This window comes from Lactuca sativa, chromosome 5 (assembly GCF_002870075.4).
Source record: "Lactuca sativa cultivar Salinas chromosome 5, Lsat_Salinas_v11, whole genome shotgun sequence".
Lineage (NCBI taxonomy): Eukaryota > Viridiplantae > Streptophyta > Magnoliopsida > Asterales > Asteraceae > Lactuca > Lactuca sativa.
Window position 1 is genome coordinate 137,176,073 of NC_056627.2, and position 26,089 is coordinate 137,202,161.

The 26,089-nt window shown below is 34.7% G+C and overlaps 1 protein-coding gene across 1 annotated transcript; it reads right to left on the minus strand.

The window, feature by feature from the left end:
* Positions 1-19,878: 19,878 nt before the first annotated feature.
* On the minus strand, positions 19,879-20,526 carry LOC111884105 (flowering-promoting factor 1). The gene has a single exon (XM_023880423.3). The coding sequence runs from the start codon at positions 20,466-20,468 to the stop codon at positions 20,142-20,144; it is 327 nt and encodes a 108-aa protein (XP_023736191.1). The 5' UTR covers positions 20,469-20,526; the 3' UTR covers positions 19,879-20,141.
* Positions 20,527-26,089: the final 5,563 nt, after the last annotated feature.

Genomic DNA, 26,089 nt, shown 5'->3' on the forward strand with positions numbered 1-26,089 from the left:
GCTCCTGATATAGGGGAAGATGGTCAACAATGAGAGATTTTTGCCAGGATTTCATGTTTTATAGTGTAGAAGTTGTTGGACCAGATAGGGAATGGGGACTTAGTCAAAACCATCGTGATTATTATTTTGAGTTTTTCAAAGACCAAACTAATATCCATGATTTGGCAATGCATAAAATGATTGTAAACAGTGTATAAGGGCTTGTACGACTTAAAATTCAGCATTTAACAAAAAAATATTTTATATGGTATTTTATATATATATATATATATATATATATATATATATATATATATATATATATATATATATATATATATATATATATATATATATATATATATAATGAAATGAAAGCGAGGGTATGGAGCGTTTTTAGGATTGGTATATCCGACCCCGACCCCATTCCTTGCTTTCGCTTAATGGGTATCCCTGACCCCATACCATATACCCGTTATAACGCAAAATACTTGTCCCCGATTGGAGCGGGTCAGCAGGGTTCCCCACTGGGTATTTTCATGCATATTCATAAATAAATATACTCTAATTTAAGACATAATATGCATCAATTTTCCAAGTGAACTTAACCAAAAATTAAAATACATACAATATTTCCATGTTCAACGATGAACATTGTTACAAAAACATAGAAATTGATAATGCTCATACACGTTTAATACTGAACACTTGCACGTTGAAATATTAAAATACACTTTTTTGTTTTTGTGTATTTATTTTTGGAAATGACAAATATATTATGTTGAAATAAAATATCTTCTTAGTATCAAACTTGACATTAATTTTCAGAATGAGTAAGTTTTGTATACTTCGTATTTGTGTTGGGTGTGTTGTGCATTTCTTATGCAGGGTTCCGGGTTTATGCGCGGGTTTATGTCTTGCTCCATGGAGCTGTGTACCCGGGGTATTTAATGTGTTATAGAGGTTCATTTGTGATCAGTCGTGATAGCTTACAGTCTGTATTCATTCTCTCTTCTCTATTGTATTAGGGTTTCACTCATATTAAGGTTTCTCTGTGTAAATCTAGAGGATCTTTTGTTGTAGAAAGTTCTTGAGGTTTATGTAATCATTTGAGTGTGAGTGTATATGTAGAGAGGTTTCTGATGTAAGTTGATGTTTGATCAAGCTGGTTTATAGTGAATAAACTATTCAAGTTGGGTATTGTTGGTGTTTTTACTTTCTTTTCATGGTATCAGAGCGTCAGGCTCCGTTTTCTTCTTCTTCGATGTCCATCGGTGATTTTTCTCTCCGAACGTCGTCATAAAAGGTTGTTTCTAACTCTTTTTTTTTGATTTTTTTTCTTCACACTTTTGTTTTAATCTAGAGGATGTTTCATGAAATCTCTAGATCATCTACATAAACTATATTTTTTGGTTGATCGTTTCAACTTAAGTTTTTTTTTTGTTATTTTTCGTTCATATCAAAACGATTTTTTATGATCCTGGTATTGTGAGTTCTTTGTGGATTCTTGTAGGTTCGGTTCACTCGTCGCATGGTTTTGGACGTCTGTGTGAACTTTAGTCGATTAATCTGTTTATCTAAAATAACTCTCTAAGGGTTGGATTTCATCACCGATAAACCCTAAGTAGGGACTGGACAAATATAGTCGATCTCTCAAGGCTTCGTCATAATAGCACTGTGAGGGGTTTCTTGTTTCTCTTCTTGACTCTTTTCATATTATGATTGGGAGATCCCGGATGTCTTGAGTACTCCGGTTATTGTTTTGTTTTTCCTTCTGTATGTTTCAATTTTTTTGTTGTTTACCTGATTTTCTTGACTCGGTATCGATTGTCTTGGGCCCCAACAAACGTGGTGACCATCTGGACTTTAAGTGAATACTTAAGTATGTTTTAATTTTCTGATTTCTTCTTTGTTAATGGTTGGCTATTTGGTTACTTGTTGTTTTATTTTTGATTAATTTGTTCTTATGGATGGTTCTACTGATCCTCCTAGTGGAAGTGGAGAGGATGATCAAATTAATTTTGATGATGCTTTCTTTATCCATCCCTCTGATAATGCTATTATAATTATTATTACAATAAAGCTAACTGGTAATGAGAATTTTAGATTGTGGAGGAGTTCTATGTCTAGAGCTCTTAGGGCTAGGAATAAACTTGGTTTTGTTGATGGAACTTAAAGATGAACCCACCGAGCCAGTAGTGAACCTTGAAGAGGAAGAGCTCGAGGGTGATGATGATGATGATGAATCAGATGCAGAGTCCGAGGTCATCAATCCTCCATATATGGCAGAGTACTGGCTTATTGTATGAGCCCCGATGGCCCCACACCCCCATGGGCACACGATATTTGGAGATGGAGTCACCAACAGGGGTACAACCACACTACATTAGAAACTAAGGTTTTTTTATATCTTACTCATAGAGGACCAGCTGACCGGGCCCTCCCAGTCACGCTCTGGCACATCCGAGATATTGATAACCAAGCTTAGGACACCTTAGAACAAACAAACCAAATGCGGACTACTGTTGAGAGAGATAAGAGATAAACATAGGAAGCATTTGGAGACTTCCAAGCGAGATAGTTTGGGAGGCACGACTACGACACACCGAGCAACAAGTAGCTCATCTCCAGGGTGCATCTGTTGGATTAATGTCTATGTCCATAACTATAATTGGCAAGACTTGATCCGACCCGGCATGGTCCATTTAGGTTGCATGGCATCATGCATTTGGATAGACTAAAATGAGAGAAATAACACTTAAGGTTTATTAATATATTATAAGTTCTAATATATTAATAAGGATATTTAATTTGTATTGATCAAGAATTAATTTAGAATTAATTATGTGATCAAAAGAATACTAATTAAATATATGGGTTGATTGTGCAAATCATCCATAACGTATATAGTGGGCCAAAGCTCCATGGATAATCAAGTTGGGTTAAACCCAAAGGATGCTCCGTGGATGCTCCATGGGGGTTACATAACCCATGGGTCATGGAAATGAAAGGTCATGACAATTAGGGTTTACATGGTGTAACCCTAATTGTAACACACTATATAAGCATCATATTATTCACAAAAATTGGCTACTAGTGTGTGTAAAAGAAGGGCTAGCCGATTTCATGAATTGTGGATTTCTCTCAAGTCATTCCAAGTGTATTTGGTGTTGTGTGAACCATTTGAGGTGTCACACTTGAGGCACTAGGCACTCAAGGTTCATGAAGACAATCCACATCAAAGAGGTATGTAATTCTAACTTGATATATTCATATGAATCAATGTTATTATGCTAGTTAGGATGAATACCTTAGAAAGTTCATATTTGCATGTATAATAGAGAAAACATAGATCCAAGGTATTTAGGGTTGCATGTACACTTAGGAGTGCTAGAATGCTCAAAACCCATCAGTGGTATCAAAGCCTAGGCTTGTTTTCTTGTTATACTTGCAAAAGTAGCTGAAAAATCAAGTTTTGATGCTGTCTGTACAGCAGACTCGTAGAGTCCATGAAAGGACTTGCCGAGTCCAAGGCAAAATGCATCCAACTCGCTGAGTTGGTTCATGCACTCGATGAGTTGGACCCCCAGACAACATATATTCGACTTTTTTGGCTGGAATTGGACTAGGAACATTACCCTAAGATGTTTGTGGACTTATAAACTTGTTTTTGATGTGGTAAAGTTCATGCTAATCCAATTTCAAAGATAATTGTCAATAGATTCATGTTTTGTATTAGTGTAGTGATTAGGCTAATTACATGAAAAAGTTTGATTTGAATTATCTTGTTCTTATGAGTTGCTTAGATTAATAGAAAAACTAATTTATTATGTGTTTTCAATCCATTTTAATCTAATAGTTGATTCTAAAATGTGTTTTTGTAACTTGTCCTCAAGTTATATGGAAAGTCACATTTAAGTTTCATCAAACTCATAAAAGTTGGCAAAGGTTACAAAATGAAGAGTCTTGTCTCATTGAATGGTTTTATGACTCCATAACTTGTCCTCAAGTTATGGAAGTTCAAGAGTCACTTCATTAAGTAATAAAATGTGTAACCTTAATTAATTCCATAAGTTATAAAATAATGAAAAGTTAATTCTTTTATTAGTTTAAAGTCTTCCATAACTTGTCCTCAAGTTATGGAACTTGAAGAGTTTTTGGATTAAAACTATTTTAAACACATAGGTTATGGAATTAATTAGTTTTGAATAGTTTCAAAACTTGCCCTCAAGTTTTGGAATTTGAAAAGTTTTCACTTATGAATACTTTAATTCCAAGTTAGCCCTTAGAATTTTAAAAGTTAAAATTCAACTCTTATACTTTATAATATTATTAGTTAATAATATTTATATATATATATATATATGTATAAGAGTAAAGTCAGTCTTACCGTTAGTAGGCCTCATTCACGAAGCCGGTCTATAAGGGGGTATAAGGTTACTGCCTATAAAATGGTAGTTTAATGGGTGTCCACTCTCACCCACCGCTTCCTTGACTGGTGGAGGGTCGTTAGCCGAATGGGTAGGACAAGGACTATAATTCTCCCTTCATTAAAAGTATTAATGATAAATACTAAGTAACTAAACTCTTATTAATACCCAATCATAGTTACTTAGGAAAATGTGAATTTGGTGCTAAACTCTTATTAATACCCAATCTTAGTTACTTAGGAAAATGTGAATTTGGTGCTAACCCATGAAATTACACTTCGCACTTTACTTAAGTCGTTAGTGGAGCGTGTGTGGTTAATCGTCACACTAACATGGACTTAACATGGTAGGCAAATGGTAACTTAATATTTATCATAATATCGGTGGAGCGTGTGTGGTTAACCGGCACATCGATTAAGGGGTAAATATTAAGGTTACCAAGTATATTTGCATGGTTATTCACACCTTGTTTTGTGATCCTCGGCATCCCAGTCACAAAACCTGAAGGCACACTCGAGATTGAAACATGCCATTGAACAGTTCAATGAATCTCAAAGATCTAGGAGTTTCAAATCCAATTAAAACCTAATAATAAATTTCGTTTATGTTGGTGGAAATTGGTGAATCGTCATTCACCTACCTTCAAATATTTTATAGCTTGGATTACGGCATCCCTCTTCTACGTTATAAAATAGTTTGTTGGGTCCTAGCCTTATTATTTCATATTGGGTGTTATGTTATGGACTTTAAATCAACTATCTTGAATATCTCCCAAAAGATGTCTGTTTTAGACATTTATGATCTTCCCAAATCTCTTGAAACAAGCTTTCTTAAATGAAGATGATGTCCTATGGAAATCATACTTCTTTCACCTCCTCCAATTATTCTCCCTAACCCACAAGTTCCTAAAAGTTTAAGGTCGCTCAAGCCCTATTGGCAAGGCAAGGTCTAGGTGTGATCACATCTTGGAGATGTAGTCACATATTGACAAGCCATGAGAGTTGGGTGTCAAAGTCTTGAGAAAGTTGGTGGTTCAATCACTTTCTATGTCACATAGTGAGTTCCTTTGGGATTCTTATGAAATAGACTATGACAAGACCCTTAATGATCTTATCTATTTGCTAAGATCAACTTCCTAAAACTTTATGGACATTGACAATGATGACATTGGATATCCAGTAAAGCTCTCTCTTCCTAATGGAAGGGGATCGGCCATAGTCAACTTGGTTGACCAAATGGTAAAGAGAAAAGCTAAGTCTGAGATAGTCCCATTATCAAGGGTCCATAGGTATCTATTGCCAAAGGAAGGGGCATTGGTTGCGAAGCTGCCAAATTTACCTAAGGATGTTAAAGAAAATAAGTTTGACTCTACTTCAGGTAAAGTCCACTATCTAACTCTGCTAAGGTTCTATTATGAGATTCTTGATACATGATGTGACTGGGTCACATGGTGATGTTTTAAGAATCAAAGAAAAAGTGAATAAATTTAAAGAAAGAACAGGCCGAATCTGATCGCGTTGATGGATTTCTATTGCATAGTTTGAAGATCGGATTCTTGAGCTACTTCTTAGGACTTATGATATTTTGCTTAGGAATAGATAACAACAAAGTTTTCATGTGCGTTTGCACTGTAGGGATAATTTTTCCGCAATGTTTTAAAATAAAAGGAAAATTTTTGATTTTATTTATTTTAAAATATCCTTACAATGGCATTTGTGGAAATTTTTTTTGCTTATAGGATTCCATTAAGAGCAAGAGTGGAAATATGAATTTGATTCTTTCATTAGTGGTAGTGTTTAAATTTACCAAATAAGGAAAGATTCTCATCACCCAAGTGTCAGGTGGATAGAAACTTGGAATCATGCAAGTTGTATAGCATGATGGATGAGAACTTTCAAGCATTGGAAAAATTAAGACTAACTACTTGTTCACATGGATGTGTGAGTCAAGTAACAGACTAAGGGATCGAGTACACTTTCTTGTGCACTGGTTAAGTCCACCACAAAAGATCACTAAGACTATTCGTCATAGTTTACTATAGCTTAGTAAATATGGTTATACTTACAAGCTTAAGTGTAATTCTGAGACATTGGAAAAGGTTCCATTGTATGGCAGAGCGAATAAGAAGAATCAACTTAGGTAGAAAGATAAAAGTTTCTCAAATCTGAAAAGATGGGAGAGTACTTTAGTATCAGTTTTTGTGATCATCTTAATGATTAAGAAACCATAACACAATTAGTTCTCCAAGGAAATCTTAGTGCATTCTTATGACTAAGAAGAGGAATCTTGAATTGTTGAAATGGTTAAATCAAGAAGATGAGTCATACTTCGTTCCAATACAAGTCTTAGAGTCATACTCCAAGATTGTAAGTTGAGTGACATGTCTTAGAAAAGGTTTAAAACACATGTCAAATGTATGAGTAAAAGTTTTCTACTCTTGTACATTTGAAATTGGTAAGTTGTGATGTTTTGGATAAAACAAAGACTAACTAAGGCCAATTATGTGAAGTTTTTGTCTTGATTAGAATCCACACTATCTCTTGAATATCTAACAAGAAGGTCTTATATGTCAAGAGGACAGTGGGAGTTTTAAAGGTCTTGAAAGTCCCAAGAACTAATCAAGAATAAAACCTGAAGTTCTTCACTAGCACACGACTTGAGGTTTATAACCTATCGTGTTGACATATTATGTGCCCATTCTAATTAAATTTGGCTTTGCATATGAGTTCTTAGAGTTCTCAATTGGTTTCACAACAACTTGGAAGCAATGGCAGGCCCTTGAGCTGCCAGGTGGCAAGGAAGTCAGATTGAGTTCAGTCCATATGAGCTTGGATTGGTCATTATCTTTGTCTTGTGACTATGGTTTTGACAATTCACATGGATAAGAACACATACAACATTAAATCTAAGTGTCATAAGGTTTCTCTCCGATTGATGAAAATGATGGTGAGGAAACACTTTCACTAAGTAGATTTTAGCTAGATAGCAATTATGATATTTGCATTCTCAAAGTCGTTAGTGGAGCGTGTGTGGTTTACCAGCACACTAACATGGACTTGTGAGAAGTAGCAAAGGTCTAAACAATTGAGACTATGATTATTACATCCCTTTTCATAGTTCTTAAAATTGTTTAGACACACTTGTGAGCTATCATAGATAAGGTGTATGATATTGATAATATTTTATCAAAGAAATCTAGTATCAGAAATCTGAACTTTGGTACGAAAGTCAATAAAGTATTGATTTCTAGAAGTCCAGTTGATTTCTGAGTACATGTCAAAGCTAGTGGGAGCATAAGTGTTATGCTAATAATCATCATGTTAATGAGAGGATGATAATTATGATAAAGGTTGCGAGTTAGCAATGTTAATTATAGAAAACAAAAGTTTCAATTTGTGAGGGTGCAGGGGTTGGAAAAGTTGTTTTGCTATAATTAAGGGAGAGGAAATTATACTTCATCTCAAATCTAAAAGCTTAGATTGAGGTTTTAATCGTATTTAGTCAATTATATATATGAATGTTATGAAATTCTATATATGGGTCCATTATTTGCGTTCTAAAATTCGATTATGATTACGACATCCCTTTTCATAATCTGAATTATGAGAACTTGGAAAATAGAAATGGAAATGTGATAACAAAAGACTGGTTTAGTCTTTATGTGAGACATCATGAATTGCGTCCCATATGCTTCGGATATAGGATCGATTACATGTGCTATATTCATCCTTTCTAAAATTTTCCAAATGCCTGGGACATTAAGAAGGGAAAAGGTCTAGAATTGGACATGACTAAAGTGATTAAGCAATTATCGAGGACAATCTAAGGTTTACCAAAGATTGGTTGCTCAAGGACAGTTGGAAGTATAGTGATAATTCTCGAAGGACCATATTGACATAATCTGTGAGGAGGCAACTCTTGTTCAGAATTGATAGTCAAAATAGAATATGGAAATATTTCAAAGATAGAAAGTATTCAATCTGTGTAAGATTAGGAAACTTAGTGCAAGAAGGATGTTTCCAAGGAGTAGATCTCCTTTGGAATGCTCTGTAATGGTTGTTGTCAAGTCTTTCTGACTTTGTGCATAATCATTACAAGAGGATCAATGCATATAAGTTTACAATCTAACAGATTTCAGTAAATGGCATGAATTTGGAGTTCTTGCATTTGCAGTAAGGATTTGGGACTGTGAAAAGAGGATTATTGGAGTTATGTTGAATTGATCTATTTCACAAAGTAAACATCATAGACAAACATAGTATGTATACTTGGTATATGGCATGACTAGTGTTTAGAAAACATAGTGTACATGCTTGGAGCATGGGACAACTATTGTTTTAAAAATCCAAGAATAAAGTTGATAGCTGAAATAGTATATAATGAATAATGTGTAATCATATGGTGATAAATAAAAGGTGTTTTATTTATGTTCATAGGTTTTGATACCATATTGGATTCAATTATTATTGTGTTTCACTTTGCATGTTTTAACTTCCAGAATAACTAGGTCATTGTTCTGGATGACTAAGTTATTCAAACCATCCACAGTCGGTCATATGTTGGAAGTAGATATGAATCAAGACTGTCATGGGTTGGCTTGTAGAGGTCTAAGATATTGGACAAAGGGCTACAACACTCATGAGTGCTCATAAGTTCTGAGTATTGGATTCAACGCGCGCTCATTGGAATCACTTCATGGATTTTATCACGAGTGATCATGAGACGATAATGTCTTATATTCTTCAAACCTAGAGATATGAGTTGTTACTATGAGTTGTTTATACATTGATTGCACGGAAACGCATTGGTAACTCGATGCTATAAAACGTGGCTTTGTGTATAATTCAACAAGTAGTAGAACAAGCCATATGAGTCGAAGTTTATGCATTCCTTTTTCCTTCGGGATAAAAGCGATATCTGTGGGCCCCTCGATGATTTTGTGATGACAAATGTAAGTGCTCGGCCGGGCCACGACTAATTTGATTTGTTCAATTAGTCAGTCGTCATAAATCGGAAATCGGGAAACAACAAATGGACAGAGAGAATGATTATAATCCATGTCTCAGTCCATACAATATCTAGAATGGAGGAATATATGATCCCTTATCTAATGGACAAGTCATTGACAAAGGTCAGAGTTCATCTACAAGGTCAGAGTTCGGCAGAAGCTTTTGAGAGCTACGATTGACAGTCGGTTCTTGAAGTCATACACAATAATAGTTTTAGACTTATCCAAGTGGGAGACTGTTGGATTAATGTCTAAGTCCATAACTATAATTGGTAAGACTTTACCCGACCCGTCATGGTCCATTTGGGTTGCATGGCATCATGCATTTGGATAGACTAAAATGAGAGAAATAACACTTATGGTTTATTAATATATTATAAGTTCTAATATATTAATAAGGATATTTAATTAGTATTGATCAAGAATTAATTATGTGATCAAAAGAATACTAATTAAATATATGGGTTGATTGTGCAAATCATCCATAACTTATATAGTGGGCCAAAGCTCCATGGATAATCAAGTTGGGTTAACCCATAGGATGCTCCATGGAGGTTACATAACCCATGGGTCATGGAAATGAAAGGTCATGACAATTAGGGTTTACATGGTGTAACCCTAATTGTAACACACTATATAAGCATCATATTATTCACCAAAATCGGCTACTAGTGTGTGTAAAAGAAGGGCTAGCCGATTTCATGAATTGTGGATTTCTCTCAAGTCATTCCAAGTGTATTTGGTGTTGTGTGAACCATTTGAGGTGTCACACTTGATGCACTAGGCACTCAAGCTTCATGAAGACAATCTACATCAAAGAGGTATGTAATTCTAACTTGATATATTCAAATGAATCAATGTTATTATGCTAGTTAGGACGAATACCTTGGAAAGTTCATATTTGCATGTATAATAGAGAAAACATAGATCCAAGGTATTTAGGGTTGCATGTACACTTAGGAGTGTTAGAATGCTGAAAACCCATCAAGATCCACTTCATCAGCACCACTACTAGACACTTTCCGCCATAATTAGGATCAACCTTTTCTTTTCTCCCCTAACTAACCGATATGACTCTCTTTCGTGTACTAAGATGGTACTTACCAATGAAACAATTATGTGTTATCTTTATTTCATGTTATTACATAAATTCAATTATGTGCATAACCAAACCCTCGAAACCGCTAGTTACTCAAGGATCTCGAAATCCAAAATAATCTATAAACCCTATGGACAGACTTAAAATTCGTGCAAAATCTGCGATTACCTACTACCGTAAATACATCATAGGGATGTGGATGGAAACAATGAGAATCATAAGACAAGACGCGGAATTTATAAAGTACAACCAAGAATGACAATCATTACTTACGCTCTGGCATAACATCATGCAGCATGAAAATGTCATCCCACAGAAATAACAAGCACCCCTGCGAGACACTGCTCCTACAAATGGATTCTGCTACATTACAAGCTGCTATAACAGTGGTAGTAACTGCTGCTATGGCACAACTCAACACAAGCAACACCAATAGAGGTGGAAATAGCATCAGCAACTCTAGCAGAAGGAACGAGCATGGAAACCAACAAGTGATAGCTTATCAAGGCACTCTAAACCCCAAGCTTAAAATCAGGAAGCAAAAGTCTGGAAGTAAGAGAAACGGACAGGCAACTCAAGGGTTCTCGAAGAAGCAACATGTTATTGTTGACCATGACACCTACTACATCAACACCAGCGAGATCATATGTTGGAAGCCTTCTAAAATGCAACCAGTGCAATTTCCATCATAAGGGAGCCTGTCGGGAGTCGTATTATAATAGATACAACCAAAAGAGTCACACCGCCAGATACTATAGAACTTATCCACAACGGAATCAACAGCCAAACAACAACAACACCAACTCTGGGGCCAGTCATGCCTGCTATGGGTGTAGAGGAACCGGTCATTTCAGACGCAACTGCCCCAAAGCCAACAACCAGGGAGCAGAAGGATCAGGAAGAGTCCTGACTGTGGGTCAATGAGAGACAACTAAAGAACTGAGGATTGTCACTGGTACGTTCCTACTTAACAACATAAACACATGCGTCTTACTCGATAGTGGAGTTGAGCGAAGCTTCGTTCGTAACAAATTCAAGCACTTACTAAAACAACAACCCCAGAAGCTAAGCGAAGCCTGCACGGTGGAGATGGCTAATGGGAAAACCGAATCAACCAAAGATATTTATATAGGGTGCACCTTAACACTAAACAACCATTCATTTCAAATAGATTTAATGCTAGTAAATATTATGAGTTTTGATGTGATAATCAGCATGGTTGGGTTAAGCCCCCACCATGCTAATACTATGTGTCGCGAGAAGGCCATTTGCCTTCACCTCCCCAATCACGAAACTCTAATAATCTATGGTGATAAACCTAGCGCCAATCCTTGTCTTATCTCGTGTATCAAGGCAAAGAAGTGCCTGCACCAGAAGAACTATGTTTTCCTCGCTCACGTTGTGGACAAGACCAAGGAAAAAGTAAGCATACAAGGTATTCCAGTAGCATACGATTTTCCGAATGTATTTTCCAAAGAACTTCCGGGAATACCCCAGAGAGACAGGTCAAATTTCGAATCTACCTCATACCGGGAACCACATCAATTGTCAATTCACCCTACAGGTTAGCTCCCGCCGAAATTCAGGAGTTATCCAATCAATTAAGAGCATTGTGGAGAAAAGGATTCATCAGACCAAGCTTCTCACCCTGGGAGCTCCAGTCTTGTTCGTCAAAGAAGACGAATCCTTCAGAATGCGCATCAATATTAGAGAATTGAATAAGCTCACTATCAAAAACCAATACCCACTTCCTCAGATTGACGGCTCATTTGACTAGTTCCAAGGAGCTAGTTACTTCTCCAAAATAGACGTAAGATCCGATTATCATCAGCTCCGAGTCTGAGAAGAGGACATTCCAAAAACTGCTTTTCGAACTCGATACGGCCATTTCAAATTCGTTGTGATACCCTTCAGTCTAACGAATGCCCCCACGGTATTCATGGACCCTACGAATCGAGTTCTCCGAACCATTCCTAGTCAGCCTTTTAAATTATTTTCATCGATGTCATACTCATCTGCTCACGAAGCAAGAACAAAACACTGTCAACACCTACGACTGGCCTTGGAAAGTATCAAAGCCAGAGAATATCGTGGAGGAAGCATTGCATGGATCGAGATAACAGAATTACTTCAAGATTTTGACAGTCACTTTGGAAGGCTATGGGAATACAGTTAGTCATGAGCATTGCTTACCACCCTCAAACCAATAGCCAAAGCGAACGGACCATTCAACCACTTGAAGTCATGCTCCGAGTCTGGGTTCTTGAATTCAACAAGTCATGGATACCCAGTTGCCGTTGATTAAATTCTCATGGAATAATGGCTATCGCATGAGCATCAAGGTTGCCCCTTTTCGAGGCTCTTTATGGTTGTAAATGCAGATAAATCGCCAGTACTCTCACGGGACCAGAAACCATTCGCGAAACGACATAGAAGATAATCCAAATCAGAACTCGACTTCAAGCATCACGAGACAGACAGAAGAGTTATGCTGATAAATGGAAAAAACCGCTGGGATTCCAAGTCGGACACCGGGTACTATTGAAAGTCTTTCCCTATAAAGGAATGATTCGCTTTAAGAAACAGGGAAACTAAAAACCGCGATACATTGGACCATTTGAGATTCTTGCCCGAATTGGTCCAATGGCTTATAGGCTGCAGCTGCCTACAGAGCTCAACAACGTACACCCTGTGTTCCATGTTTCAAATTTTAAGAAAATGCTTATTTGATGAAACTCTCGTCATTCCTTTAGAAGAGATCGAAGTAAACGAGAATCTCTGTTCACCGAAGAACCACTCGAAATCATGGATAGAGAAGTGAAGTGTGCGAAGCAGAGCCGCATTCCAATTGTGAAGCTTCGATGGAACACCAGGCGCAGACCAGAATTTACATGGGAACATGAAGACCAGATGAAGCAGAAGTACACTCACCTATTCTCTCATTCATGAACCTATCTTTCGAAAGAATTTCGGGACAAAATTCCCTCTAACGGGGGGATGATGTCACAACTAGCATTTTTGCTAGGAAATTCTACTCTCATGTAATCCTTCACCTTGTGTAATAACTTGTACTCTAAGTGAATACTATACTCTATGCTTGTTCAAATAAGGGTTGGAAACCCTAGAAATCCCGGCTCAAGTTCATTATGGACTAGGATTCTCTTATTGGGCCTAAGGGACCAATAAATCATCAATTCGTCTATTTTGGGCTTAAATACCCTAATTGGATTCTAAATAGACCTAATTCATAAACCTATGACATTTGGAACCATTTGGGCCTATGATGATTCATTCTAACCCTAATGGGCCTCATTGTGCCATAAATGAATTAATTTTCCCTAGTGGGTCATAAACTCCACTCCTTTTATTTTAATGGGCCGAGAACCTTCCATTTGGGCCCATAATATCGAAATCAAGAATTCTAGGCCCAAACCACTCCTCCTGTCTCCTTTTCTTTCTTCCTCTCGGCCCAACAACTAAAATAAAAAAAAATGAAGAAAACAAGGTTTATGTGGGCTTGCCACCTAAACTTTATTTAATGGTAATCTAGGCTAAAAACTCTTAACCATCAAGTATAAACCATTTGATTCTCTCTCTCTTCCACCTCCTATATATTTAGCCGAGAACACACACATCACTACCATCTTCATTTTCTCAAACTCTCACAAGAAGTCTCTCAAGAACTCTCCTCATTCTATCTGAATGTTTGAGATTTGGTGTGTGTCTTCAAGAGATTCTTCTTCAAGATCATCAACTTTGGTAAGTTTCCACTTAGATCTATGATTTAACTTCTTCATCTCTTAAAAAATCTCCTCTTACACCGATGTTTTTGTGGATCATGATCTTAGAACCATCTAAGTTCAAAAACCTCCTCAAGAGGCTTGCTAAAGCCGAGATCCTCTCACTTCTTCATAAAAAATCGAATCCAAACCCCAAGGTGAGTTCATACCCCCTTGTTTTTGGTTTTCATATGATTTTTGGGGGAAAATACAAGTTGCTTTGTGTAGATCTATGTGTATATGCATGAATATGTGTGTTTCTCATGACCTATTTGCTGATTATGTGTTATTACTTCCTAAATCTAAAAATATGTTAAGAATATTAAGTTTGTCACTTGGATCTACATGAAAACCTTGAGAAAAGTATGTGTTATCACATATAATACATGTAAACTTTTAGATTTGGGATTTACACACTTAAAATAGCAAAAATGAGTGATGTCTTCAAAGGTCTATAAACTAAACTCATAAATCAGTCATTGACAGAAAAGTTTTGGTCCAATCTTGGACTGTTTTGACCAACTTAATGATAATATTTTTCAAAACTGTTTTAATGCAAAAATTTCAGGTTCATACCTTTAAAATGACTACTATCACGTTTTCATACGATTTTTCTACAATTTTTCGGCGAATTTTACAAAACTGCCTATCATATTTGAAATAATTTCGGACCAGCCTGTGAAGGTGAGTAATTTCACACTTGTTAGAGGCCGCTAAAAAATTATGAACAAAGTAGACAATTTTCAAACTTCCAGAATTTACGGATCCAAATTTCGACTTATGATGATTTTTCTACAAATTTTCCAACAACTAGGTCAGAAAAGCCAAAAACTAGAAAAATGTCTATTTTCACAAAAATCAAGCCAAAAATGATATTTTTGATAAAAATGGGTTTTAAAATGTTATTTTTACCAAAAACTAGTCATATATACAAGTTTTGGACAAAATAGGGACTAAAGTGTTATTTTTACTAAAATTGGGTCTTAATTGTAAAATTTTGGCTTATTGGGCCAAGAACGTCATTTTTGCAAAAAGTGGGCCTTTTATGCTATTTTAATGAATAATTGAACCAAAACCAACAATAAACCAATAAACGGATTAATTTTTATCATTTTTAGGTTATCGGGCCTTAGCGGCCCATTTATATGTTTAATAGGTCATGAATACTATGTAATTGTTTATTGGGCATCACTGACCCATTAACATGCGCGACAGACCTTGTATACTATTTGCATGCTATTTGGGCGTATAAATACCTTACATGTGAAATGGGCCTTAGTTGTCCTTTTACATATATTTCGAGCCCATGTTATATAATCTCATTCATATTAGGTTTTGAAATGACTTACATGTTTAACGATGCCCCAGTGGCTCACTTACATGGTTCGTTGGGCCTAGAATGAGTTTTATACGTTTATCTTCGCGTAAATTCGATTAAGGATCTAGTGAGTTTTTTTTCGGTTGACACCTATTAAGAGTACGATCGTAGCTTGTAGTTATAATCAGAGTCTCTTTGAGGGAGAGCGGGGTTTTATGGATAAATCTTTACAGGGATGACACCCCACACCTGAGTTGTCCGCTACAGTTAGACTACATCTGTCTAGGGTGACTATAACCTTATTCTATTTTTCAGTCGACGTTCACAAACGCCAAGATAGGCGAAATTGTCATTATTTAGTATGGTTATGACAACTCACTTAGAGGAATTAACATTATGAAGTTTGCGGATGACCGTTTTCTTTTATGTTGGATTACTCGGAAACTTACTCACACTGGTACTCAACCTCAGTGTTGGTACGACAACATTCTCTATTCTTCTTTTACGGGAAACATCGGGTTGTCTGGGGACATTCTATTTACATTCTCTTCAATCACTTTTGGCACTCTATTAAACAATAACACACATGTAATAATACAAGATCGGACATAAACATACCAAACTATTTTAAGAAAATATAGGATTTTCTTGTGATTACAAAGCTATACAAATCATTTTCCCAAATATACTTATGAACTCACCAACATTTTTATGTTGACCTTTTTAAATTAACTTGTATTCTCAGGAAACCGTTGAAGCAGGTTGAGTGAAACAAACTAATGGATACTTAGCTATATTTTGTTTTATCATACCTTGAATAATTTGGCATGTAATATTTAAATACAATACTCGATGTAGACAATGAATGTTGTTATATTATGCATGGTGATGAGGATGTTATGTTTCATTTACATTCATTGTAATGATACTGAAATGTTGAAAGTCACACTAAGCCCCCGGACGTTTCCACTGTCTGGTTCGGGAGTGTGACAGATTGTTTTAAGAGACGAAGTGCTGCCCAATTATTGTCAAATCAAGTGAGTGTGTTGTCACTTTCATCTTACACATAAATATGAAGTATTTTATATAAAATACGTGCTATGTATATAAATATTGTTTGTTTATTTGAGATGGATGTTGAATGAAGTTTTTATACATGTTTAGAATGATTTAAACTGTATATATATTTTTATCTACAAATATGTTGGGTATAACATGGGTAGATTAAATAATTGATGTGTCTTAAAGTGATGAGAGGCCTCGATGTTGTTGTTGTTGTTCCTTTCATATAGCGGAGTATAGATGATGACCACAGACTATGTTAGATAGTCCCGTGGAACACTAGCAGGCTCGCAACCTGTAGGTGTTTTTGAACTTAGTTTTCGCTGGTGTACTCCATCCCCCCTGGTTGCTTTATTTGACATATATTTGTTGAGAAATCCTCTAAGCAGTGTTATCGCCCCGATGATGATCCTTAGACTAGGTCCCTCGTGACAGGTGTTTAGGGACGTAAAGTGAGGATAACGGGAATGAGTAATCAGGGTTATTGTTGGTTGATGAAAATTAATAAATTTATTATTTGTGGGTTGAAAAACCTATATGCTCACCAGGCTTTCAAGCCTGACTCACTCAACTTTTTATATTACAGGTAGTGGACCCAGAGCATTGTTGGATGAGGAAGATGGATTTTTGGATTATAGGCCATTAGATGTACATATCTATAATGTACTGTTTATGCTTTTGGTTTGTATCAATGTGGACATCCCGAACTTTTGTAATAAAATGAAAAATATATTTCTTGAAGAAATGCTTTGATAAATATTTGTATCATATTTTTTTGGGGGACAATTTCTGCATATTTTATTTGAGAACTTACTCTGATTTTATTTTAAAAGCATAACTAAATCGGTCTTTTCTGGCCGCGAAATTGGGGGATGTCACACACACACACAGACACACACACACACACACACACACACACATATATATATATATATATATATATATATATATATATGTATGTATGTATATATGAACCGATAAAAACATGTACGTCTCCTTAGCCTAGTCATAAATAGAAATATGTAGTTACTTGTTAGGGTTAATACCTTAAAAACCATTATTTATACACCATCGTTTCGATTTAACACCAACTTTATTTTTTATTCTTCATTTGCCAATATATTTTAGAAAACGTTTCAGTTTTGGGCCCTTGAGCGGTCATCAACAGGTAATGCTGACGTGTCAGTTCTGCATTTTTTTCTGTTTGCATTTAGCCCCAACATTTACGTATAAGTTAACGCTTAACCCTAACATTTTTTTGTTCCCCATTTGCCATTGTTTTTCAGACAAAATTTTGTTTTAGCCCTAGGCCAACCACGAATAAGAGTTTTAAAATGGAATAACTTAAAATGAAAAAGGAAAAAACGGATATAAGAGTTGAAACTATGACTTCTCCTTAAGGGCGATGCGTGTTACCTAGTAAGTTAATGACTCTCTTTTTGTATTATCAATGTTTGTTGTATTTAATCTACACATGTATTTTAAAATGAAGGAAAATATCTAGTGTAAGTCTTGACTCTGTAACATCTAATAACCAATATATGACATGCTAATTTTTAAGCTAATCAAAATTGTTAATTTATTCATAACTTATCTAATAACAATTGGTTATTTCTACCGACATATTTGTTGAGAAACCATATATTTCTAAAGAGTCGAAAATGTATATTCTCTTTAAGGGACGGGGTGTGTTAGCTGATAAGATAATGATTTTTTTTATATATATTAACAGTGTTTGTTGTATTTAATTTAATGTATACATATATTTTAAAATGTAAAAAAATACCTAGTGTACTTCTTGACTCTATGACATCTAACAAATAATATGCATGCTAATCTAAAATTGTTAATTGGTTTGTAACTCATCCAAAAAATAACTGATTATTTCTAATAACACAGTTGTTAAGAAACCAAATATTTCTAATGATATATTTATTGAGAAACCAAAAAAATGAAAATACCTATTATTAATAACTGGCTAAGGGCTAAAATGAAAGTTTTTCTAAAAAACAGTTGCAAATGGGGAACAAAAAAATATTAGGGCTAAATGCAAACTTGTAGATAAATATTGGAGCTAAATATAAATTGATGAAAAAACAAAACTGACACGTCATCATGACTTATTGGTGACTAGTCAAAGGTCCGACAATGAAACGTTTTCTAAAATATAATGGCAAATGAAGAACAAAATACAAAGTTGGGTTAAATCGAAACGTGTTTGTATAAATAATAATTGTTAAGGTATTAACCCTACTTGTTATAAAAAGAGTAGTGTAATTAATTTTTGAAGAATTGCGGTGGAATATTTAAAGGGTATATAAACCAATTAGGGGGTGTCTCACAAAAATGGTTATTAATTAGTTATAAAATTATAGCATATAATTAATTATTGGTTTACATCAAATAAGTTAGAAGAATTTAGCTAACAAAAAAATAACTTATTAGCGGTTTACCATCGTTATAAACTATTTTTTATCCAAACATTTTTTTAGCTTGTAACGGTATAGAGCCGCTAATAAAGTAATAAGTAGTTTTTCCAAAAATTTAAGGGTTGTTAGGCAAAATAAACTTATTACTTAGGCCACAATGTCTACAGTGTGAAAAGAGTGATGAAAATTTCCCCCACCCTCAAACACCATACCGTGGATGACGGAAAAGGAGCGAGGGAAAATAGTGAGGAGAGTCAATCCCTCACTCTCCCTCCTCGTGTGATTGACCGGTATTTTCTTTTTCAGTTTTTTTAATATTTATTAAATTATATACCAATAAAAAATTATAAAAAATACGTCAAAATTCAAGATTTTTAATTCTTTACAAAATGAATATTATATATATATATATATATATATATATATATAAATAAGAGATTCATTCGATACAAATCCTAGGTTTGTGTGACGGAAAGAAAAATAAAGAAAAGAATGACATGGCACGCAAAAAGTGAGATCCTTTCCGTACACACCATCGGGTCTTATTAAACGTATTGACTTTTATTTTAATAAGTTAGGAAGAATTAACTTAGGAAAAAATGATTTAATACGGTTTTCTACTGTTTTAAGCTATTTTTATTTAAACATTTTTTTTTAACTTATAATGATATGGAACCACCAATAAATTAATAACATGGAAGCCCTTAGTGTGGTTTATTTTCAGAGATCAAAACAATAAAATAGTATACAACAAATTTGATGATATGAACGCCATTTATAGGTATAATCACACCAAAAAAAGGCTTACTTTATACATACACCATTACAACAACGTAACTGGACATTTTGAAAACATAATTCGAGATAATATAGAAATACTTGAAAGCCATATTTTCAAACAGTAAAAATCAAACGTTCATGATGAAAAACGCAGAATCCCAACGATCAAAACACACACAAACACACACATATATATTAGAAAGAAAAGATGGAGCCAGGGTACCAGCCATATATGCTAGACCACGACCACCAGGAGTTTACTGAGCATCCCTTACTTCAAATTCATTAGGATTTTTGACCATGATATCATAGATGTGCATTGACTTGAACTTATTGAAGTCTTTTGGGAGAGATATGAGGTGAATTGTCGTTGTCTTACGAAACTGGAGATATTCAGGATCTTCATAGCACCTTTCCCATCCCATAGATGTTAGGATTCCTTCAAGAACCTCGTATGAAGTGACCACTTGGTTCGTCGATGGGTGCACCAGCACCTTGCGCCGAGTTGGACCTTGCAAGGCGTCAGCACCTGGGTTCTCCACTAGCCTAACAACACCATTCTTGAACACCCAAACACCCGACATGGTTTCTTTCCGATGTTATGGAAGTGAAAATATATGGATATTGAAGATAGTGAGATTTGGAACGTAGGGTGGAGGTCTATATATAGGGTGTGAGGATGGGTGGGTTGGTGATGACGATATAGAGGTATATATTATTATAAGTATAATGGCAAATGGTTTCCAATGAGGTATCGCTTACACGTAATAATTTTTTTTTAATATGCACATCTGAGCTTCTTGCTTGCATTGATCGGAGTAGAAACCAATCAAACTTGTACAGCCATGTTTGACGTTGACTGAAAATTTTAGCCAAAAATTGCTACTTTCTCGGGATTACTGATCATCCTGCTGAATAGATTAGGTTTAGATCAGAAATTCTGAAAATATCAGGTCTTTTTGTTTCACCTATAAATTAATCTGCTGGAGCCGAGCCCTATGAAACCCACACAAAAAGCTGAATAAGTTTCTACTGTTGCAACATGGTAAGTTTCCCTGTGTTTCTAAATCTTGCTCACCAACTGTGCGATTATTGTACTCTATTAGTGTAGTTACTTTCTATTATATGATTCTATGCTGAGTTGATGACAAAAACTCATATCATGAAGATGGTCATCATATGGCGTCCATGTTCATCAAAGCATCACAATAAGGGGTCCATGTTCAAAGGATCACAATAAGGGCAAGTTCATATATAGTGATAATAGTTTTTGTGTTCATACAAAGCGATTATTATCATGATTATTTGTTAATTATTTGTTATTTGTTTATTTCATCACCATTTCTAATTTATTATTTTACATTTGGTTGAATGTTTTTATCAGATTATGTGTGAACTGAATTTCCTTTTGTGTTTGTAATTGTAGTTGGTAAGTACCTTTTTCTTTGTTACATGTTAAATAAATGTAATTCTAGCAAGGAGTCAAGACACTTAGCCGAAGATTGCAAGAATAAAAAAAACAGAGGAATTATATGGGTTTTATAGAGTACTGGAGAGGTCAGACATATGGGTTTTTCATCCATTCACTCCGTTTCAGTTTTTGAGATCCGATGTTGGGTAATCTTGACATGGGTGAACTGATTTAGATTATGAGTATGAGTCAAAGAGTTAGATGTTGTTTGATTTTTCTGAGACAAAATGTCTGTATTCTGCGGACCACGTCTGCAGTCCTTTGCAATAGAAGATGTGGACCAAACATCTACAGTTTGAAAAAAGACTGTTTGTTTTTTTTAGCATCTACATGCTACTAGGATAAACTAAAATCTAATGAAATCGATTTCCTTTTTTTCTTTTTTTAAATTTAAAAGTGTTTTTCAATAATTTTATGACTTTATTATAGATAATTAACAAATATAGATCGATTTCTATGTATATTATTGTATACAAAGTGAAAATAAAATAGTACAAATTAACATATATATATATATATATATATATATATATATATATATATATATATATATATGATAGAAACAAACAAATTTTGGTTGCAAAGATATACCTAAATATTGTATTTAATGATAAAAGAATTTAACACGTAAAATGGATAGAAAGAAACTTTGATTTTAAATAAAATTTTCATTTAACTTTTCAGTTAAATCAGATAAAAACTGGCAATAAATATTTACTCCAAGAAATGAATGATATTGCATTAAATAATGTTTTATGAAATTTGACAGAACAAATATAAGACGATATTACGTTTTTTTTTTTTTTTTTTTTTTTTTTTTTTTTTTTTTTTTAAATATTTATGTAAACAGTCCTAATGAATTATTGTAATTAAATTTCTATTTATAAATTTGTCACAAAAGTCATGATTGTGTCGTCGAACCTTTTTTCTTTAAGTATTGTAACTTTGTTTTTTTTTTTTTCCAAATTGTTTATCATAGATAAAGTTGGAAAAATCTAAGTTAAAAAAAAAACCCTAAGATATTTGTATTTTAGACTAGAAGATGTTTGAAAAGGTTTGAAGACTCTGGTCCACATCTGCGCCAAGAAGAGGACGCACAGACCTTTTTAGGTCTGCAGTCTTCATAAAAGCAAACAATCTGTGAAGCCGAATGCCAGTAAGTGATCTGCGTGACACAAACAGAAGAGGCTAAGAAGATCTACATACAAAAAACAAACAACACGTTAGTCATTAGTTTGTTTTTAGTTAATGTTTGAATAAAGGATGTTTGACTCAGTTCAAAGAGGGAAAACGTGGGTATACTTGGTCCTTGTTGTGACCTATTCTTAGTCTTTAGATTTCTCCTCTTCTTCCACCCATTCCTAAAATTTCTCCAGCTTTGCAATAAAGGCTTTTGGTAGAGAGATGTTCTCCTTCTTTATGTGGGCTAGCAGCTTCTTATAAAAGACTTCATAACTCTCCGGGCTTTTAGATTCTTTCTTCTCTTTACATTCCCTGGCAAAATGGTCATGTCTTCCACAGTTAAAACAGTTACTTGAATTTCTTTTCTCTCAGTTAAGTCTTTTTGGTGGACTACCTCCCTTGGACTGAGCTCTTTAGACTCCATTTGATTTGATTTCTTCATAATGTTTAATAATGAGTGTAGAACTAGCATCTAGTTCATCAATAGTTTCATCTTTAATTGGTTCACCTTGATTAGAAACATCAGATTCGCTTATGAGATTCATTGCTTCTTCTTGAGAGACCAAGGATATAAACTTCTCTTTGTTAGAGTCCTTCGTGATGTCTTTATGAAGAGCTTTGGTTTCTTCGTACTTTCGTACATTTCCAAACAATTAGGTTAATCTTCTCGCTATTCTTAAGAACATTGGCGTGATCTTACCAGCTTTTCGCAAGAGAATCAAAGAACTTTAAAAATAACTTAGAAGAATGCTTGACAACTCCTAACATACATATATCATTCACCAAACAATTAAGCATGTTAAAGGTTGAGTTAGAGATTCACCTTTTTGAGCAAAGAAGTGCTCATATCACCGATTGAGTTTGTTGATGGTTGTATCTTGAACTTCCATAATGCCTTCATAGGCTACCGTCAGCGTCTCTATCATCTCTTGATCTGACTCATAGTTTTGAACAAGATGATACACATGACAAGGAAGAGAGTTTCTTCTGACTATCCTTGCTTTAACTTCTAGACTAATAAGGCTTCTACCATCATCTTCATAGCTAGCCTTTGGATTTTGTTTCAAAGGACCAACATGAGCATTATTAACCATAGTTTTATACATAGTAATGTGTGGAGCATTTTCAATAAGGTTAAGCATATCAAAATCTATGGTTTCAAGTACAACCATGGCTTTTGATTTACACATTGCAAAGTTGTGTTCATCGAATGGAGGGATCTTGTTGAGAGCAGATGACTTGAAATTATAACAGGTCGATATGATAACTTGAGTGTATCGTAAACCTGCTTTGATACCATTTGAAGATTTGTATCGATCAGATACACTTCAAGTATAAATAACAAGGAACGAACTAACTAGGTAAAACATTAAACAAAAAACACAGAACACGAGTAATCATGAAGATGTTTTCACTAAGAAGTAGGGTTCTCACAAAGAGAACAAGGTCACAAAGATGGTCACCAAGACATAAATTAGGGTTTCACCCTAATGTTGAATATATACAACTATAATAACTAAAATCCCATTAATTAAGGGATGTACCTATCTAAGTAAATGTATGATCCTAATCACTAAGTTTATGGATCGGATATCTATTCTGTATATATACATATAACGGCCTAATATACAAAGTTTACATAGATTATAAAGTTCACGTTGATGTTGGTACTTGTGTTGATGCTGATGCTGGTACTAGTGCTGGTGGTCAGCGTGTAATGTATTTGACTCATCTGATCATATGGTATGACCTTACAGCTAGCTACAACCATCATCAGATGAGTTAAATTGGGCGTTGTTGCTTAGTCTCTACATATTCTACTACAATGATGAAGCATTGGTGCTGACTTTCATCAAGCCCCTTATAGTGCTGGTGCAGACGTTAATCTATCTGATAGCTCGGTTATAAGCTAAGTATAGACCCCTAAGTTTGTTTTAATTCATATACGGTGGAACTAGTATTTATATGTGGTTTGATCACTCATATGAGTTGAAAGAAGACTTTATGTATTGGGATTTTTTGCTCAGTTGGATAGTTGTCAGTTATCATATTAAGTAAAATCATACTTGATAAATATTATGACACAACCTCATGATTATTTATAAACAATACTTTTATATAAAATACATCTAGGGTCATAAAAGTACATAGACTCAAAACTTTTAAAATTCACCAACAATCTTTTGTTGATGTATCTTAATGCTTTTGTTCTCGGGATCATTAACATGGCGAAAGAGCTCGTATGGAAGACTTTCCGTTATTGCATATATGTTTATAAATGTCAAATTTTTAGGCATGTGTTGTGATTTAATAATAGAATACAACAACGTAAATTCCATTTCGATAATAATAGAAGTTTATTGCTATAACCTGGTGTTTTCGCCACCAGTCGGGGGTGTGACACATTACTAGTTTCAAGTACTAGGTAGATTTTAGTTAATTATAAAAAACTTAAACTAAATCTACCTCACCTCTTTGCCTCTTGTCCACATAAAGGAATCCGTAAAATAAATTAGCCTATAATTTAACTCATAGTCATTTTTATTCAACTTCCTTACCGAAAACTAAAAAATCATTTGTACTCATAACTTAAGTTCAATAATTATCAAATATATTAAATAAAATTAAGAAATTTTTTTATTGAGTGGTCTTTAACCCCCCTTTTTGTCTCGTTGAAAATCTATTTGGATCCTTTATTCGGATCTGTGAGACAACTGAAGCGGTGTTTCCTTGTTCTGGGATCCCCCCCCTCTTTCACACATACACACACATACTCTCTCTCTCTCTCTCTCTCTCTCTCTCTCGCTCGCACACACACGCACACGCACTTACAAGTCAAAATCTTCTTTAAAAGGGGGTGAGTGTGAAATCATCGCCATTTCCATCGATTCTGAACCTCACAGAGTAGTCGATGATTAACTAACTCCTCAAAGAAAGACTCCATTTATCCATAAATGATAAAATACACAACAATTTTTACTTTCTTGGAATCTTTCATATTAAATCATTTGGAAGAGTTTAAGGCTAAATTGACGTATTTCATAATATTCTAGTTACAAATTGTTTCCATAACTACCATGGGTTATAAGACTTACATATTAAAAGCTAAGTTCAGAAAATTGTAAATTTACATGTAGAATCAACTGTTGGAAATCTTATCGATGAAAAGAGATTACATTTTTACACATGAACAAATGGAAAAATCTTATGAAAACATAGAAAAACGATATTTCATACAAAAGAGAACGGCATTCAGAGACTGAAAAGAGAAAGATCATCATCTTAGTGTGTAGAAGATGTCATATGAGATAATATCAGCATTCATCTGACAGGTTCAGAGGTGATGTGTTGTACGACTGTATGTGGCAGGAGTTTACGAGTTTTAAGTTTGAAAAGTTGGGCTGGATATGTAACTGTGGGTGGGGTTTTTTCTGGCGCTGACGCGGCTACAAGTGCTGGTGAAGCTGGCAAAATAGCCAAAGCTATGGGGAGTTCTGGTATTTCCATGGTTGTTAGTGGCTAGTATTGGTGTTAGTATGTTCATAATGAGGT